Source organism: Porcisia hertigi, chromosome 21, assembly GCF_017918235.1.
Source record: "Porcisia hertigi strain C119 chromosome 21, whole genome shotgun sequence".
Lineage (NCBI taxonomy): Eukaryota > Euglenozoa > Kinetoplastea > Trypanosomatida > Trypanosomatidae > Porcisia > Porcisia hertigi.
In genome coordinates, this window is record NC_090580.1 from 219,191 (window position 1) to 237,857 (window position 18,667).

Here is an 18,667-nt window from a genome sequence, read left to right on the forward strand (position 1 = left end):
CGCCTGCAACTTTAGTGAAATGCGCACAGACTGTTTGAGTACTAGGTCTTGCATACCACTGCACTGTCATGAGCAACATGGCGGACGGGGGAATCACGATATAAGTAAGCCTGTAACCTACGCACGTGCTTCGACGAGCGCGTCGTGTCTTTGTAAAGGCAGAGCCAAACGAGTAAGTTAAATATTCAACACGTGGTTGATAGCCACATCATAGGCATGAGGGGGAGAGAGGGAGGAACGTTGCTCACAACCGAGAGAGATTCACAGTGTGACCCTCTCTGTTGATAGAGGGGTGTGGTTTCCAAGTGCGACGTCATCCGCTGCGTTTCATCTTGAGAAATAATTACTCAGGACCCTTGAAGGGGGAGGAGGAGTGCGAGGAGGGCGTGTTTGGGATGTCTTGCCCTTTTTTTTCTTCTTATCGAAAATTTCTCCCTTGGTGCTCTCCGCGCCGATATATATATGCAATGCATGGTATCCCATGAAGGCTGTGCCGCACCTGCTTCCATCAAACCCTCTTCTTCAACTTTCTGTTCCTGCCTTTCACTTCCCAACTCTTCGTTCGATGCTCTCCTGCAAAAGCAGCACAAGTGTAAACAAAGGAAAACGGGAGCACACGCACACACACATACAGCCGTCTCACTTCTCAGCCTTCTGTGGTGAAAATTCACTTGTACTCTCTTTTTTATTTTCCTCTGTGGCTAGGCCCCCCCCCCTCCCCGAGAAACACCCCTTTGTGTCTTTTTTCCCTTGTACAGCCCCTTCCGTCCCCTCTGAGAAACCCAAGAATCCGCTTGTCCCAGGCGGTATCTGCGTGGTGTGCTCTTTCCCCCCCCCTCTCCTCATTCGTATCCTTTCTACTCTCTTCGCCTTCCCTCCCCCCTAGTAGGATTTCGTATACCACTCTCTACGCCACATCTTCACTCTCTTTTCCATATTTCCTGTCTGACTGCAGCTGGGGGCAGCTCGCGGGGACCCCTTACCCCTGTTTCCCCTTCCCGCTCGTCCTTTCAACGGTCCTTGCTTTGTCTATCTAGCAGCTTCGTATACTTTGGTCTTCGCTTAGCCTTTCTTGTCGGGCTTTTCGGCTAGAAGAGTCGCAGGTGCGGTTGTTCACACACACACACACACACACACACACACACACATACACACAAGCCGGAGGTGAGTCATGTCGGATAACGACTGGAAGGGTGCCAGCTTCAAGCAGGATGAGGACCATTCTGCGGAAACGGCAAAGTTGCTGGAGCGGGTGAACGCGACAACGATACCTGTTCTCCTCCGCAGCAGCAACGCGAAGCTGAACGATATCATTGCTGAGCTGCTCGCGTTAGAAAAGGTGGCCCGTCTCGGCGGTGACGCTGCCTCCACGAAGCTGCTAGCAGTGGAGGTGCTGCGTATCTACCGCACGCAAAACGAGCTCGATTTAATGCTTGAAACGCTGGATATGTTGATGAAGAAGCGAGGTCAGACGAAGCAGGTTCAGAGCGCGATGATCGCGGAGTGCGCCATCGTCCTCACGGTTGGTTCCTTGGCGAGGGAGAAGCAAGAGGAGGTACTCGAGCGCCTGGCGTACGTGACGGAGAGCAAGATCCACGTTGAGCTTGAGCACGCACGTTTTACGATTGAGCTCGCAATTCTGCACGAGGCAGCGGGCCGCAAGCGCTCGGCATGCGATATGCTGGGCACACTGCACATCGAAACCATTACAAACATGCCGCGCCTGGAGAAGTTGGAGGCACTGAACCAGCAGATCCGTCTCTGCCTAGAGCTGGAGGACTACGACCACATCCCACTTGTGTCGCGAAAGATCAACCATCGCGGTCTCGGCCGCGATGAGGCACAGCAACAGAAGCTCAAATATTTCGAACTCATGCGTGCATACTATGCACACAAGGGGTCGTTCTTTAACGTGGGTCGGTGCTGGTACGAGACGTATAACACCCTGAAGAACACCGATGACAAGCTCTCCACCTTGAGCAACATGGTAGTGCATTACCTCATCTCTGAGAACGCTACCGCGAAGGAAATCGAGGACATGGCGGAGTGCACTGCGTTTTCACCTGCCACCAAGCTGCATGACCGTGCTGGGGCCCTTTCGGAAATTAGCGAAAGGCTGAAGCTGGATCTGGAAGACCTCCCGCAGCTGTACGCACTCCTGCAGCGCTTCAACAGCATCGAGCTGATTCAGGAAAGAGTTTCGTCAGAGGTGGAGGTGCTGTGTCAGACCCACCCGGAGTTGGCTCCGTTCCCGGCGCGTCGGGAATTGCTCCGCAATCGCTGCAGTGAGCACGACATCATGGTGATCGCCCGCTTTTACACTCGTATCCCACTCAAGCGTCTCGCGGAGCTGGTGCATCTGTCCCCAGAGCACACGGAGCTCTTCATTATGACGATGGTCACGAACAAGACTTTGTACGCAAAGATGGACCGCGTCGATGGCCTGGTTGTGTTTGAGGCGCGAAAGAACACTACAGAGGTAATCTCATCGTGGAACGACTCTGTGGAGCGAAGCGTGGCACTCCTCGACAAAGCATCGCACCTCATCACAAAGGAGCGGATGCTGCACAACCTTGCCTCGCAGAAAGTTCACTAGAGAAAGGGAAGGGGTGGCGGTGGTTCAGCAGCGGCGTTTGTGTTTGTGTTGTATTTATTTGTGTCGTCTTCCTCAGGTGCGCTCACGATGCCATTGTCATCTCTAGTTCACACTCAGGGTCCCCCCTCCTATGCGCGGGATATTGCCGACGAAGAGGTCTGCGCGATCGGTTCAGCGCGTTCGAACACCTCTGCTTTGCCTTCAAAGTGGAGTAGTGCACGTTGGGGTCTTTTTCTTTTTCTCTCTGTTTCAAGAAGCGAAGCGCGGTCACTTTCGGGGAATGGAGAGGGTATGATCAGTTGTTGGCCCAGCTTTTTTCTCTCTTTGCAATCCCATTCCTCGTCAGATGTTCTGCAGATCCGTCTGCGCCTCTTTTCTACATGTGATTGCTGTGTGTTTGTGTCTGGGGCCCTCTGAAGTGGGATCCCCGACTGTGGGGGTTTTGATCGCATTCTGTCTCCTGGGAGGAACAAACAAAGTAAGAGGAAAAAAGGGGTGAGGACAGAAATCGTCCTCGAAAACGCCCTGCAAGGGTAAAGATCGCAGCATTCGTCATGGATGGTCTCTCTCTCTCTGTGTGTGTGTGTGTGTGCATATGTGTATGTGTCGAGCTTACTGTGTGTGTGTGTGGATCCTCAGCATCTTTGGACGAAAGGGGGGTTTCCCGTGCTTTCCGTCAGCGAAGAAATGCGCGCCATCGCTGGCCCAGTCGAGGAGAAAAAGGAGCGCTCTAAGTTTGCGGGCCTTACAGGCCGCTAGAGGACGTGACATGCAAGTGGATCAGATAAGTGGGGGAGGGAGGGGACCTGGTGTCTGCTAAAAAAACCCGGAAGTGATAGCAGTTGTCCCACACTCAGTGAAAGGTGGCTTCATGATGTATGTATACAGTATCCCAACCCTTTCATCTTCTACCTTTTTCCAATCTTTGTCACTGGCTCAAACATGCTCCCCCCCTCCCCCAACACACACACACACACACATACACACAACTGTTCTCTCATAAATGCAAATTATGGTTGTGAAACGATGGTCACTTATAATGATTCATTCCCCCTTCACGTGATATTTGCCATTACAACATTCCAGAATAGCCACTTCGTTTCTTGGCTTTTCTTTCTATTGGGTCTTGACACTTTCACATTCTATACTTGAATCGACTTGCGGAACACCACCTTTCTCTCTCTTTTTTTTCCCCTCGGTTGTCACTTCTATTTTCCCGTTCTTCGCATCTGCACCAACGTTCCCTCTCGGTTGTTGGCGTTTTGGTGCGATAGACGCATCCGGTGAGACTCCACAACGTTACTACAGAGCTGCGTGGGCCACTTTTTTCTTCTCCCCTTTTCACCCAATAACAGCAAGAAGTATTCTGACACGGAGGGGGTGAGTGGCAGTGACAGTCAAGGGGATTGGAAACAACCACAGAAGTACTTGAGCAGAAAAGTGAAGGTGAGCATAGCTCATGAGCATGGGACAAGAGCAGAAGCACTAGAAAGCGCTGCTCTTATTATTATTACGTTGCGACCACTTGCTCAAATCAACTCTTGCTCTGTTGTATTTCCGACTTCCGTGAAACCCCCCCCCCCCCCCTCCCTCCCTCTCTCCCCGTGTCTTGCTGGAGTCATCACTGTCATTGGCGTCCACAAGTACTTATTTTGACTTTTCACGCCTCTTTCTGTTTTTTTTCATTCTCATTCCCATTTCCCTTTTTGGAACATATCCCCAGACGATCTCTCACCTGCACAGACGTCTTTGCTGAGCGTAGACGCTGTGCACCCCCCCACCCCCCCCCCTTTTTTTGTTTTTTTCGCCTTGTTTTTTTTTTTTATTCTAAGACTATTACTAACTAACCGCAGCAGGGGGAGAGGAGGAAAAAAAAGAATCCAAACACAACAAAAATTCTCTCTGGAAAAAAAAGGAAAGGGAGAAAGAAAAGAAAGTTGATAAGCAACGAAGGCTCTCTGCGTGGAGCAAACAAGGTTAACTTCAACAACAACGAAAAGGAACAAACGGAAAAAAAAGAATCATCAATTGACGTCAGGATAGAAGGGACAGGCAAACAAGTGGGCATTTGGCTGTAGTGTCGTATCAAAGGCACGTGAAGAGGACAGAGCTGTAAATCTCTATAGACAGAAGCACATAAAGAGGAGCATCACTTTTCAGCTTGTTATATATATATATATTGCGCCTTGTTTCTTCACTGCCGCTTTTTTTTTGTAGCCACAGCCCCCTTTTGTTGTTTCTCCTTTCCTTCCCCCCCTTTGTTTTGCTTTCTACGTGTCTTCACCTTATATCCAATATTCTTCTTTTTTTTTGTCGTTCTTGGTGCTACTCCTTTGGTGATTTATGTCTTGCGATTGTTTTTTTCTTTCCCCCTTTTTCCTTTCTACATTATCTTTCCGCTTTTCTGCTTGACGAGAAAAATAAGTAAACGCATCCCCAACCACTCTCCTTCCACACACACACACACACACACACACCGTGTTGCCCCCGTTTTTGTGTTTTGACCATATTGGATCTCTCTGCTGATAGGGTGACTTGGGCTGCGAATGAGCTGCACAACACAGCTGCGAGAGCCGGCATCTGCTGCAGTGCTTTCCTACATCTCTAAGGAGAAAGACGATGACGTCCAGCACACATTTGTTGGGGATACGTTTAACGGGCTGACAGCAACCGAGGGGGGAAGTGGGGCACCTACCGCGGAGGTGAGTGACGAAAAGCAAAGCTCCAGCGCTAGTTCGGATTCCAAGAAAGAGGATGAGAAGTGGATCTGGGTCCTCGACCCGATGACCCGCAAGCTGCGAGTGCCGCTGCATTTGCTCGTTCCCACCTATGCCACCTCGACGCCTGGAACCGTGCCGTCATTGTGCATAGCGTTTTTGGAAGGTCGATGCCGCCATGCTTGGTGCCGTCAGGCGCACGTTATGCCATCTGCTATTCCGCACCTGCGCTACGAAGCGCTGAGCTCACCTACGTGCTGCCACTTCCACCAAGATCCACAGGACATCTCAATGCTGACGAATCATTTCAAGTACGTGCTCATCACGGGCAACGGTGGCAGCAATGAACAGATTCCAGCCGACCGTGTTGCGTGCACAGTCGGGCTGCGCCGCTATTTGGTCCACAATGTGTCCAAAAAGTCTGCCCACGCGGCTAGCAACGGGACAGAGAAGCGGTCGGTGCCCGATGAGAATGATGTCCTGGAGCTTCCTGCGAAGTTTATCTGTCGTTTGCACTTGGCGCACCGCTGCCGGTACCTCGATGACTGCAACAATATCCACATTTGCCGCGAGTACGAGATCCGTTTACAACCGCCACCGCAGATTCTGAGCTCTCTCAACTCTGTTACCACCTCAACGCGCACAGTGAACATCGGCGACACGTGCTATAACGTCACCCCGCTGGCGGTTGGCGACGTGAGCGACGATGATTTCAACTTCATTGTTGAGGCAAAAAAGATGGCCATTCACCGTAATGCCGCCATGCTTTCCCCTGCAGCCTTCAAGAGCCCCGCCCTGCCGTTCGACACGGCTCTTGGAGGCAGTAGCGGGCGCGGCAGCCCTATGTCCTACACCACCATCGGTGGTGCCTTCCCGTCACTTCCAGAGTATTGGAGCGCGCTGCGAACACCGAACACCAGCACGGCCCTCACCCCGCTGCACGAGCAGTCACCTGCCTGCCTTCACGCAGAGTCCCAGTCGCAGATCCAACAGGGGGGCTTTGGTTTTGGCGGCCACCTGCGTGTGTACGATGTGCGCTCCAAAGTTCAGTCCGACACAGTTACGCAGAGCTGCACCAGCAGCCCGACTATGAATCCTTGTGTACTGGAGAAGTCTAGCGCGGTCTGTAAGTTCGCCCTTCCCAAATACACGGACAATGCGTCTCCCACAGCCGTGGCGACTCGTTCCAACGGGGTGAGCGCAAGCGGCTGCGCGAGCCTTGTAGCGAGCGAGGTGAACACTCCATTGGCCACCGGGGGATACAACATAATGTCCGGGCGAATTGCTGCAACAAGCAAAAGGTAGCTGAGAGTTGAGCCGTATGACCTCTGTTGGATGCGCACTGCTGTGTCCGTCTTCAGCTCGTGTTTGTATTTCCCTCTTTCTCTTCTCCGTCTGTCCTCTACGTGCTTCTGCGCTCCTCCTCAAGGACGACCCCTTCCTTCCTTTGGTTTCTTCTATCAACGGCTCCTGCTGCTGCTGCTGCCGCCAAAGAGCATCGATGGGGGAAAGAGGAGGGGGGTGGGGTGGGGGGGGGCTAGGGTGAGGGAGAGATCGCGCAGCCTCCGTGCACGCTTATTTTTTTTTCTTTTTTGCGCTTGATTTTGTGGGTTTTTCTTTTGGCTCACCCCTCCCTCTTTGTCTGTGATGTTGGTCCTAATGATTGGTATTTTTTTTTCTTTTCGTTTTTCTTTCTCGGAAGTTGTACGAATTCTCACACGTGACTAAACTCATTGGAAGGTCAACTTTTTCATCACTCTCACCTCCATTCTCCTTTTACGTAAAAAAAAAACACTCCAGGAAAGGGGGGAAAGGGAGAGAGGGCTGTATGGTATTGCGTGTAGCCTTGTGTATGCGCATATCCATTCATGCACGTATGCAGTTCTGTTTGTTTGTCTGAATTTTCTCATTTGGGGAGGGGCGGCAGCGGAGGGTACTCTGAGGAAGAGTCGTCATCCACCACCGCCACCCCCTCTCTCCATTTCCTATAGATGGCGTGTCTTTTTTCATTTTTTTTTTACTCGCTTCGCCCCCCCCCCCCTCCCCCGACGCTTTAATTCACCAAGCGTTTTGCTTTGCTCATTTTTTTTTGATGTGCGAATTTTTCCTTCACCTGCTACTTCTCTATTCCCCCTCTCTCTCTCTGCTGTGCGCAGCATTACTGCGTGTGTGCCTTTGCGCCTCGTCTTTATTTTCCTTCGCGCTCTCCCTCCCTTCTCCCTCCCTCCGAATCGATAAGACAACAACGTACAGATAAGTGATCGGCTAGCGCATACCCCCCCCCCCCCCCCCCCCAAAAAGGGGGTGAGGTGGTGGCGGCAGCGGCAGCAGCGGGAAAAGAAGAAAAAGAGGGCAAGAAAAAGAAAGGTCAAACTTACTTAGCGACTTGGAAGAGGTAGAGGGGCAGCCACAACAAATAAAAAGACAACTAACAAAGGAACAGTGGAACACAGGAGTAAGGGGAGGGGGAAAAACCAACGAAGATCGAGGGTGATCAAAACGTGTAAGAAGGAAAGGCGTCAGAATGTAACAACCTCATTTTTTCCTTTTTGTGTTTGTGTCGCCCCCTTTTCAATGTATTAAAGACCGAGGAGGGGGAGACACCTCGGCGTGGCATCGTGATCCAGCACTCACTCGGTGGGTAATCAGAGTAGCACTTCACCTATCTTCTCATCTAGTCAAGAACTTCTGCATGTGTTGACTGGATTGAATTGTCGCCACGCTTGGAGGGTCGGAGTGATTGATCGCCCCTGATGCCAGCGAGTTAGGCTGTCGGTGGCGTTGCGCCGTAGAGACCTGTGGCAATGAATCCGCTTATACGATCCATGTTTCTTAGGTAGAGTGGCAGCGTGATTCAACGTTATCTGGAATTTGGCTCCCCTCCGGGTGGGGTGCGCCGAGTCCACCACGAGGTGAATTCACCTCGTGGTGGACACTGACATAATCAAAGCGGCTGTGTGTGTGCGTGTTGGTGTGTGACTTGCAAAGGGCCAGTGGGTGCAGTTTGAAGTAGATGCCCCATTGAAGTTACAGAGTCGGCGTGGCTGTTGGCGGGCCTCTAGCTCTGCCTGGCACCACGCGAGTGCGAGTGCCCCGGCGCATGTCGGGTAGGGTGTATCGTATTGTAGTTCACATGCTCTCTATATGACACAGCATAAAAGAACATCGGAGAAAAAGATGTGTGCTTGTCGCTTTCTTTTTTCTCTTCCGAAGGGAGCGTCGTCTGTATGAGATGTGGCGCATTCTTTTTTGTTAACTTGACCCCCTTCCCTCCCCCTCCTCCATCTCACCTTCCCCCCGTCTCTCTCTTTCAGCCACGTTCTCTCTTTTTTCCCCCAGTTTTTTTTTCCTTTTTCTCGGGTTCTTTCTAGTCTCTTTTCTTGATTTTCAGTCGCTTTCAAAGCCCTGGAAATTTTGCCGATCAACAATGAAATTCGTTTAAGTTTTTTTTTTCCGATCTCATCTCAGAGGAGTGTGGTGCTTGTTGTGTGAAGGGCGCCGTTTATGCACGTATGGTTGCGTGTGTGCGGATGTGCGACAGCCCCATGCTGTCGCTTTTTGTAGTTTTATCCCCCTCGTTTTTTTTCACAATCACGTTTCTCCCTGTCTCCCTATTTCCCAGATACTTTCCTCCGTCCTTCCTCCTTCCTCCCCCTCCCCCTCCACGCGCACTCACACAGGCATTGCCGTTGTTTCTATACCAAGGTGTGAAACAGGGGGAGTATATGTATAGAGGGATTGAGAGGAGGACATGAGTGTGGTGTTTGATAGTATTGAGTGTTTCTCCGCTGACGTTGTCTTTTTTTTTTCTTCATTAGTGTTTACTAATAATCGAAGAGGGAACTAAAGAGAGAGAGAGTTCTTCCGAGTTTCAAACAAGCTGTAGAGTATTTGCTGAAGAGAACGAGGACTCTGAAGAGAAGAGGCAAGTAAAGAACCCCGAGTAACGTGCGAGCGAGAACGTAGGATACGGCCTTTCTCAAGGTTGAACCGTAACATCAGTGTGACATGCCTCTCCCCGGTTGTTGTTGAGTTCTTTTCTTAAAATTCATGACATTGATTACATTGACTACTACAGATCGCGATTAATCTCTCTCTGACTTTTCCCTTTTTTTCCAGATAGTGTCCTTTTGTTTTTTTTTGCTACGATGTTCTCTGTCTGTCTGTCTGTCTGTCTCTCTTCTGTCTGTCTGTCTGTCCGTCTTCGTGTGTGTGTGTGTATTTGCACGTCCATTTATGTTTTGTCCATATGACTCTCTTTGTTCCTTTTTTTTGTGATTCATAGTGTGCAGAGGGGTGTTCCTGTCTTTTGTTTTCGTTTGTTTTTTTTCCCTCTGATCTCGTGTCTTTCGATCCCTACTTTCGGATGCGTTATTCCTCCTCAAGTTTACACACACGCACACACACACGAAAAAAAAAGAGCAACAGGGACACCCTCCTTCCCTCTCTTCACACATCCCCCCCTTTCCCCCTCAAACGGAACAAGAGCAGAGCTTTCGAAACACAAACGTGCGTACACACACTCTGTCAAAAAAGAAAATGCTCGTGTGTTCGTCCCTCGTGGCCACAAAAGGTGTGTGTGTGTGTGTGTCTTGAAGACGTTTTTCTTGGTAGTCGTTGGGTGTAATGTGGCTGTTCATCGATGCCTCAACTTGTGTGCTTCCTACCCAAGAGGTCAAGAACACTTCGAAGGGATGGAGGATAGAGAGGGTGTGTGTGTGTGTGTGGCACAGGGTGTGAGTGGTCCGGATACTCTTGGCAGATTAGTTTGGCCGAATACAGAAGACCCCAACGCAGTGAGGCAACGGAATCGTTTGTCTCCAAAAGAGGGGTATCTGCTTGAGCAGATGACGAACGCTGCAAACAAACAAAGGGGTACGGGGGGGGGACAGTGATCTTCCTTCCCTGCGCTTATGTTTCTACTTCCATCGAGGGTCCTCAGTATAAAGCCTTCTAGCCTCTTCTCTCATCATCGCCTATGTCTCTCTCGTATCTCTGTATGAATGCACCACCCCCTCCTTTCCTCCCCTTCTCCCCCCTTGATGGCTTTGTATCACTAAACATACACGTCCACACACACACACACACACAAAAGGAGGATGGGTTGGAGCGACTGGGCAACTTACATGGATCTCTCCGCGGTGGATTGCATGCGGAGCAGCCTTTTTTCCCCTCCTTTTTTTTTCCAAAGCAGTGATACGCTCCCCTCCCTCCCTTCCCTCAAACCATACATTTATATACACTGAGGAACATAGACTGCATCAGTGGAGAAAGAGAGTGAAAAATTTGAGGTTATTAGGAAACGTGGCAACGGGCGTGCCAAACGGAGGAGGTCCAGAGTCAAGGTGACGTCGTGACTTGAGCCTTTCTTCATTTGAGTTGTATCATCTCGCAATTTCTTTTTTCAGAGTCTCATTGTGTGTTTTGCGTCTTAGTCCGAAGCGGTGGCTACGGTGGCTAGAGAGAGAGGCTTCAACCATTCCCACCCACCACTGTCTCGCCAACCTGGTCGCCATGCACGGGGAAGAGCTCTACCGTCGGCATGCTCCCCGACTTGTGCAGCCCTTCGATGTCGGTGACGATGTAGCGTTCCGGTTAGCGGTCATTGCAGGAAGCTCTTCTAGGCCAGTGAACCAGTTGGCATTAAATTTCACCGCGTCGCGGCGGACTCCACTTCAGCGAACGAGGGCGCGGGCTGGTGATTGTGCTGCTGCTGCTGTTGATGATAACAACAGCACGCCGCCACCCCGCGACCCCTCAAAGGAAGTGTCTTCGCTAGCGTCTTCACCAGAAGTGTTGCCTCCTTTTTTTACGCGTACCAGGGGAGCAGGGGGCGCGACTGCAGCACCTCCAGCGCCTTCCGTCTCTTCCTCCCAGGCTCACTGTTCGGGTGGCCGCGAGGCTCCACCCGCGTCCTCCTCAGTTCAGTCGGTGTCGTCTTCTGTAGATCGGCTCGCTGCACTCTATCGCCAGTTTCAGATTTCTCAGGGGAGCGGCTCGAATGCGCCGGGAAGGAGCACCGCTGGTGAGTTAAATGAGGCAGTCACCCCCACACCTGCTAAAAAGGGGGAGCCTACCGCGCCTGTGCACTTGTCTCGATTGGCGCCGAGGGAAGGCGCGAGTGGCGGTAGTGGAACCGCTAGCGAGGAGACATCACATGGCATGCCTGCTGGCGGTAGCTCGTTGGCCCCGGCCAAGTCGTCACAGCCTGCGTCTAAAGGCGACCAACTCCACGTCGTGCAACCGCGCGAGGATGCTGTCAGGGTTGCAGCTGGGGGCTCGTCAAAACGATCGACTCCGGCGCCGCTTCGTGATACGAGGACCGCATCTGCCAAGATGTCGACGTCCTCTCAACACGGTGCTGCGGCGCCATTGCTATCCTCGCGTTCGCAGCCGGCCCGAGCGACGGTGGCGCTGCCGCCTAGTTTGTCTTGTGCGGGCATCCCAGCTTTGATGGACATCGCTGTTCGTGTGTGGGCTGCCCTGGGCTTTTTCGAAATGCGCCCGATAGAGGGGGTACTGCCGGATGAGGAGGGTGAGGCGGTGGGGGTGTCCCACTGCGCTACAGGCCCGTCAAGTCCCGAAGACGTCGAGTCGTTTCTGTGCGGACTACTGGAGTACCTGAGTTTTTTCCACGCGGACTCGCCGGGTCCATCGGCAGCGGTGCTCACAGATTTCACGGTTCTCCTCCGCAACGGTCTGTGGCGCGTTCTTTTTAACGCTATTTTCTACTGCCTCACCGCCCTTGACAGGCGCCGGCGTCGCCGCAGCCCACTTTCACGCAGGGAAGTGGAGGTGTGCACTGGGGGCGCGGAGGATGCTTACGAGATGGTGTACTCATCGACGTCGTCAGATGCGGATGAAGAGGATGGAAACGAGGTCTCGGTGAGTCGTAAAGCTCCGGTGCGGCTGGTGTGGAAGCACCCCAGTGAGTCCGACGAGGAGTGCCTGGCGCGCTGTGTGCGTGATACTTTGCCACCGAACAGTCCCCTGTGGTATGTGTTGCCTTCCACCAGCGGCGACCGAGGTGCAGACTCGGCTAGCATGGCGCCCAGCGATCACCGCGGCGGCATTCACTCGCTATCATCTCGATACCAACTCGATGACGTGTACGGCGGCCGTCTCCGCGCCGCCTTGCCCATCGCCGAGTGGCACTTTGTGTTACGCTGTTTGGCCCAGGTAGGGTATCAGCGAGACGCTTTTTATCTGCAAACACCATTCCACGCGTCGCCGCAGGAGCTCCTCCTCGCCCTGCTCTGGCTGACGCAGCAGTACAAGTTGCTGGCAGTCGTCGAGTACGTGGAACTAAACCGCCGGTACCCCTTCTTGCTACAGTACCACATGAGTGATGCGTTTCTGTACGGTTCTGTATCGGCCAGAGGCGCACCGAGGCCCTCCTACGCCACAGCACGTGAGCGACTACTTTATCGACTTTCATGTGCCTCGGCCTGGCCACCGGTGAGCTTCGACGAGAACGCAACGATCTCTGCACGTTTTGCCCAGCTGGAGCGTTGCTTAGGCAAGTCGACGTCCCCTGGTCCTCCAGGGCCGCCGTCTGCACCGACCGGTCACTCCGCGGCGACACTGCACGTGCGGCGCCTCATGGCGGTCCGCCGGCTCCTCGGCCTCTCCTTTAATCGACTCCACCAGGCTTTGCAACGTCAGGCGGAGCAGGTGACCTACCTTGGTCTTCACTCCCCGCTCGACGCGCAGCTGTGCCGGAAGGAGCATCATGCCCTGTACGAGGAAGCTACTGCAGGTTTCGCCTACGTGCAAGCAACGTCACAGCGGTTGCGGACGATGACGGAACACCTCGCGAAGGCTGGCTCACTGGTGGCGTTTCTTCTGCGGTATGAAGAGTCGACAGTGTCGGCGGAGGAGGTGCTTCTGGCACTGGAGGAGGACGAGGCGACGTGGTTGTCTCGCAGCGAACCAACTGAGGGGGACACTAGTGGCACAGGGACGACGCTGGTGAACGAGAGGCACACCGCGGCGGAGGCCCATAGGTGGCGCCGCGCGGTGCGGCGTGGCGCGCTGCCTATCTCGCACTCAGCGCCAGAGGGCCCTTCTGCACCGGTCTCGACGTCAGCAGCGTTACTCGCCCAAGCTCTTTCAACGCTTCGAGGCACTCGCGTGAGGGCAACTCTAACTGACATGTGGAGGCGGCTTCTGCGGCGCAGTCACGTGGCACCACAGACGGTGCAACCGGAGAGCCTTCGATTTTTGCTGGATGTTGAGGCGCAGCAGGTTCAGGAAACTCGCGTGCGAGAGAACATGAAGAATCGCTACTCGATGCAAGCAGCTCTGGCCGCTGAGTTGGCGGTGCTTGCGTATCACAATGAGCAACGGTGCCTCTACTCTCATCAGTCCCGCACGTCTCCGCGGGCTGGAGACGGCAGCGCTCTAAGGGCCGCAAATTCAACGGCAGATGCGCGGGTCGCAGAGGACAGCAGGAATGTTGGGGTACGACCTGTGCAGGTGGACTTGCCGCCGCTGGATCTCGTCACAAGCACTAGTATCGCTCTAGCACAGCTGCGGTCTGAGGAGGCCATATATGGTTCAGTGACCTTGGGAAGCGCGGAGCTGCAACTGACGGAGGTGGGTGAGCCAGCGGCAGGTTCTACCACCTCAGCTCGCTTGGAGTTGGAACGTTTGCAGCTCTTGGAAGAGCAGCTGGATACCCAGCTACGCGTACCCGCCCAAACAGCCGCTCGCTCGGAGTACTGCAAGGGCCTCTTGGAGGCACTTCACCACCAGTACGGCCTACGTATGGCTATGCCTCTGGCACAGGTAGGGGGGAGGACCCACCGTTCAGCTCCTGGCGAGCGTCCAGTAAAGGTTTATTCAGCGAGTGAGGGTGTGGTGTGATGCCATTGTGATTGCATACATGTTTATTTGATGTGAAACATAGTAGCAACGCGTTTTTGCACCTGTGGTAGATTAACAGAGGAGGAGGTGGTGTGTGTGGGTAGGGTGGGGGGGGTGGGGGGAGCAGCAGGCCCCAACGACAACATCGCAGGCTTGACACAGACACACCCACTCTCGAACAGCTCACTTACACACCTACACACACACGCACGCACACACACACACAGGTAGACAAAGCGTTAGCGGCTAACGACGAAAAAGCATCACGGGTCTCACTCACCCATTCGAAGGGAGAACATTATAGAGAGAAGCGCAGGCGGAGTAACCAGGAGTCGAGACAAGGAGGTGTGCGGTCCATGATGCCGTTTCTTTCCTTCTCTTCAACGCTCAGCACTACGGACAGGGCGTAACACCACTCGATTATTGGCGATGTTTCTAGGACGGTCACTCTTCTAGCTCACACTCGCTCTTGTATCCGCGAATTGAAAGAAGGGGTGGTGGTGGTTTGTGTGCGTGTATGGGAGGGATGAACGTACACCATTCGCTTTTAAAGCATTCGATCAGTCTAATCGTTACGTACATCCTCAACACCCTCATGCATGTATGCATGCATCATCGTACTCCCTTCGTTCTCCCCCCCCTGTCTTCTTGCTGTCATTTCGTTTCTTTCCATGATCAACACCACCACTTTCGTCCAACAGGGAAGTGCCCTCAGTTTTGCTCTTCTCCGCTTATTCACAGTAGAAAAACAAAAAGACAACAACAACGATAACGTACAGCAGAAATGCACCAGAGAGTGAAATCAAGGAGTTTCCTCGCGTGTGTGCAATTTTGAGAGGGCTGTTTGTCTGTGTACTGGAGGAGGCGTGGGTAGCACACCTTTCGACCCAACAGAGAGTTCTCTGTTCCGTTGGCGGTGTGGAGACTTGAGGGTCGGCCTTTCGGTGACGTGTTCCCCCCTCCCCTCCTCCCCAACGTTGCTGTAGCCGAGGTAGGTCTCGACGCCATTTTGGCCGGCTCTCTCCCTCTTTATTTGAACGCACATGCATAGCAAGACAATCATGTGAACGGGGGTCCTTCCGGCTTCTCTCACTCTTCGAATTGGGGAATTCTCACCCTTTCCGGGTTTGTTTCATCAGTCCACAGTCCTCCACCCCGTCTTTACCCTCCCCCCCTCCCCCCTCCCTCCCCACTACTCACCTTAGAAAAAAAAATTCTGTTAGTCAGTCTTAAAAAAAAACAATATATATATGCATATATATATTTCTATTGATCGGCTATCTCGTAGCTCTCGTAAACTCGCTTCCTTTCGTTTTTCCCCTTCCCCCGACCCGCCTGCGCACCCGCGCTCTTGTTGTCACTAATATATATATATATACATATATATTGCTGCTCTTCTTTTTAGTGCTCCGCGCTCCTGCTGTTCCCTTCTCCTTCCCCTCTCCTGTGCCACCCCCCCTCCCCACACACACACACACACACGCACACAACCTTTACACAAATTCAAATCACACGTTTTCCGTGCTAAGTGTCCGCGTGTGTGTGTGTGTGTGGGGAGGTAGCCTGTTTGCGCTTTACTCTCTCCATCTATATATTTTCCCTCCCCCCTTCCATCCCCTCCCTCTCCCACCCGTGGGTCGATCGCTGTGAGCTATGAAAGCGCTCACCTTGAAAGTTGTACTTCTTGGTGAGGGCCGTGTTGGCAAAACGTCGCTGATTTACCGATATGTGCACAACACTTTTGACGAAAAAGAGGAAAGTACAGTGCAGGCGAGCATGTTCAGCTCCAAGGAGGTCCCCATCAACGACGCTAGCAACGCCCCCGGAGCCATCCGTGAGGTAGACTTGGTGCTGTGGGATACGGCAGGGCAGGAGCGCTTTCACGCACTCGCGCCCATGTACTACCGAAACGCCGATGGGGCCATCATTGTGTACGACATCACCGACGCTGACACGCTTCGCAAAGTGCGTACGTGGGCCAAGGAGCTTTACGCTGTTCTGGGGGAGGGCAACGTGCAACTCGTTTTATGCGGGAACAAGGCAGACGCCCCGCTGGCGGAGTGGGAGGTTAGCGAGGGTGAGGGGGCAGCGCTGGCGGCTGAGCTGGGCGCCATTCACTTATTTGCAAGTGCAAAGACAGGGAAAAATGTAGCGGAGGTGTTTAGTGCAATGGCCACACAGGTTGTGCGTAGTCGCGAGGCCGCTGGGATGGGTGGTAGTCTCACTGGTGCTAGCGGCACTGGAGGCCGTGTCTACTCCGGCATTGGGGCTCGCACGCCTTCCCGCTCACGTCCGCGGCGTGGGCTGATGGTTGTGACGGAGGATGGGGAGGCGATAACTGGAGGCCGTGGCTCCCCTAGAGAAGGTCGCCTGTACGGCGATATCACGCCACCTCGGGCCCATCGCTACGGCAGCAGCGGCACCAACAAGTCTATTATACTGAGCACCGATGACAGCTCCGGCGCAGCGTCGGCGGCACACAGCGGCAGTAGTTGTTGCTGAGATTTTTTTTTTCTGTCCAAAGGTGTGCACGGGACACCGCCCTCTGTAGCTCTCCAGCTCACTTTTCATTATTTCTAGTTCTGTCCCGCACTCTCCGACTGCTCTCGTATTCTCCATTTCGGGTCTAAGGGGTGTTACTGCTGAACTCGAGGTCGGTGAGACACACATGTACAATTCCCACTCACTCACTCATCCCCCCCTTTTTTCCTTCCCCCTTCCTCTATGATTCATAGGGTTTCTGCTGTCATGGGTTGCATTCTGCGCGTGTATTTGTCTGCCTGTCTGTCTGTCTGTCTGTCTGTGTGTGTGTTTCCAAGGAGCAGTTGCAGTGCTCTTTTTTTTTTTGAAATTTCTCGGAGGGAGGAGGAGGCGCATCTTATGCGGACAGGGACCGATCACCTTTTCCTCCACTCGCTCTTTTCGAGTGTGTCCTCCCCCCACTCACTCTCTGTGCAGTTGCTCTTTGTCACAGCAGTGTCCCGTTGTCCGTCTGGAGTTTTTAGCTGACCTGCACTCCGCTACATCGACACACCCAGTGTCACTTTGAGGCAGTCACAACACAACAGACCTAGCATGAAAGGGGTCTTCCCCCTGCCCTTTGACTCACCCGATCCGAGCTACACGCGTGACCGGGTACCCCTCCCCCCCCCTTCCTCCCCCTCCCCGATGTCTCTATCCACTGCAATCGCGGTGATAAAAGGAATGGGTTCAACAGACGGTGATGGAGGTGCCGGACTTGCGCTTTCTTTCTCTGCGTTTATGTGCACATGAATCATATTCGTGGGCACATTCAAACCGCGATTCGATTCACATCTCCCCCCTTCTCCTTCCCTCTCTCGGCACTACTTCACTTCGCATAACGATCCCCTTCCTCCTTGCAGATACACTTTCATGTGCCCACTGCTTGAGGAGACACCGCTCATGTGAAGGCGGGTGCAATCTGGGAGTACGAAAATATACACCCAGCCATATATTATCACTCCACCCTCTCCCCACGCGATGCTCAAGTAGAGCGTTGTGCTTGTGGTCCTGACGGTTCTTGACATTCTCGGTCTCTCGATACTGAGGGAGACGGAGGGCGACAGCGAAGATCTCGTTTTAGTTGATCTCCACATGGCACCCGCCATGACGGCTGCTGCGGTGAGCTTCAGCTCGGCGAGGCTCTCCATTTGCACAGCTGCCGTTGGTTGGGATTGGCAAGGACGAGAGGGTCCACTTTTTCTTCGCGTGCTACCGTCGCTTCGGGATTGACCCCCCCCCCCCCCACTCCCGAAACAACTACTCATTTTCTGCTCTTGTTTGTTCTCTTGCTCAGTGTGTGTGTGTGTGTGTGCACGGAATGTGTGGCACCCCCTGAGAGCGCATTCCTTTTCTGTATTTTCCCGCCTCTTTTTAACATAATATGTTCCCATCATTTGATACTTCTTGCTCTTGCTGTTGCGCTCTGTCTGGGGCGGGGGACCCTCCCTGCGCAGAGAAGGAAAACGATGCTCCAGAAACAAACGAGAAGGTTTTGGGGCACCCCCCCTCCCCTATCTTTGTCCTTCCTCCGCACTAACACTAGTGTACTGCGGAGCTCATTAGTGCAACTGCACGTGATCTGGTATACATTTTGGACGTCATTCAGTTCTTGCTTCGTATTCGAAAATCACGCGCATTCATCGCACATTGTCGAGGGACTTGCGTATGCCAGCTGCGCTCATAACAGATTGTCACGGTCATGTCCACTGCCTTTGGTTTCTCTCCCTCTTTCTGAGCTCGTTGGGGGCATTGCACCACCCATTCTGTCATTCCATTCTCTTGTTTTCACACATCTCCACTTCGCCTTCTTTCTTCATATTCCATCTGCGCAATCACTCACGCACATGCGCACACGCGCACCCAGAGTAGTAGTAGTAGTGTATAGCTGCACCGTCGTGCCTCTTGTCTCTTCTTCTTCTTCCTTTCCCGTTGTGTGATATACATTACATTGTGTCTTTTGTGC

At 53.1% G+C, this 18,667-nt stretch overlaps 4 protein-coding genes across 4 annotated transcripts; all 4 read left to right on the plus strand.

The window, feature by feature from the left end:
* Window positions 1-1,171: 1,171 nt before the first annotated feature.
* On the plus strand, window positions 1,172-2,596 carry JKF63_05052 (uncharacterized protein; the record flags this gene model as incomplete). Its single annotated transcript, XM_067901022.1, has 1 exon — window positions 1,172-2,596. One exon carries the CDS (start codon window positions 1,172-1,174, stop codon window positions 2,594-2,596), a length of 1,425 nt encoding a protein of 474 aa, XP_067757385.1.
* A 2,546-nt stretch (window positions 2,597-5,142) lies between these two features.
* Window positions 5,143-6,618, plus strand: JKF63_05053 (uncharacterized protein; the record flags this gene model as incomplete). Its single annotated transcript, XM_067901023.1, has 1 exon — window positions 5,143-6,618. One exon carries the CDS (start codon window positions 5,143-5,145, stop codon window positions 6,616-6,618), a length of 1,476 nt encoding a protein of 491 aa, XP_067757386.1.
* A 4,209-nt stretch (window positions 6,619-10,827) lies between these two features.
* Window positions 10,828-14,181, plus strand: JKF63_05054 (uncharacterized protein; the record flags this gene model as incomplete). The annotated part of the gene is made up of 1 exon (XM_067901024.1): window positions 10,828-14,181. One exon carries the CDS (start codon window positions 10,828-10,830, stop codon window positions 14,179-14,181), a length of 3,354 nt encoding a protein of 1,117 aa, XP_067757387.1.
* A 1,653-nt stretch (window positions 14,182-15,834) lies between these two features.
* JKF63_05055 (uncharacterized protein) lies at window positions 15,835-16,683 on the plus strand (the record flags this gene model as incomplete). Its single annotated transcript, XM_067901025.1, has 1 exon — window positions 15,835-16,683. The coding sequence occupies one exon, from the start codon at window positions 15,835-15,837 to the stop codon at window positions 16,681-16,683; it is 849 nt and encodes a 282-aa protein (XP_067757388.1).
* Window positions 16,684-18,667: the final 1,984 nt, after the last annotated feature.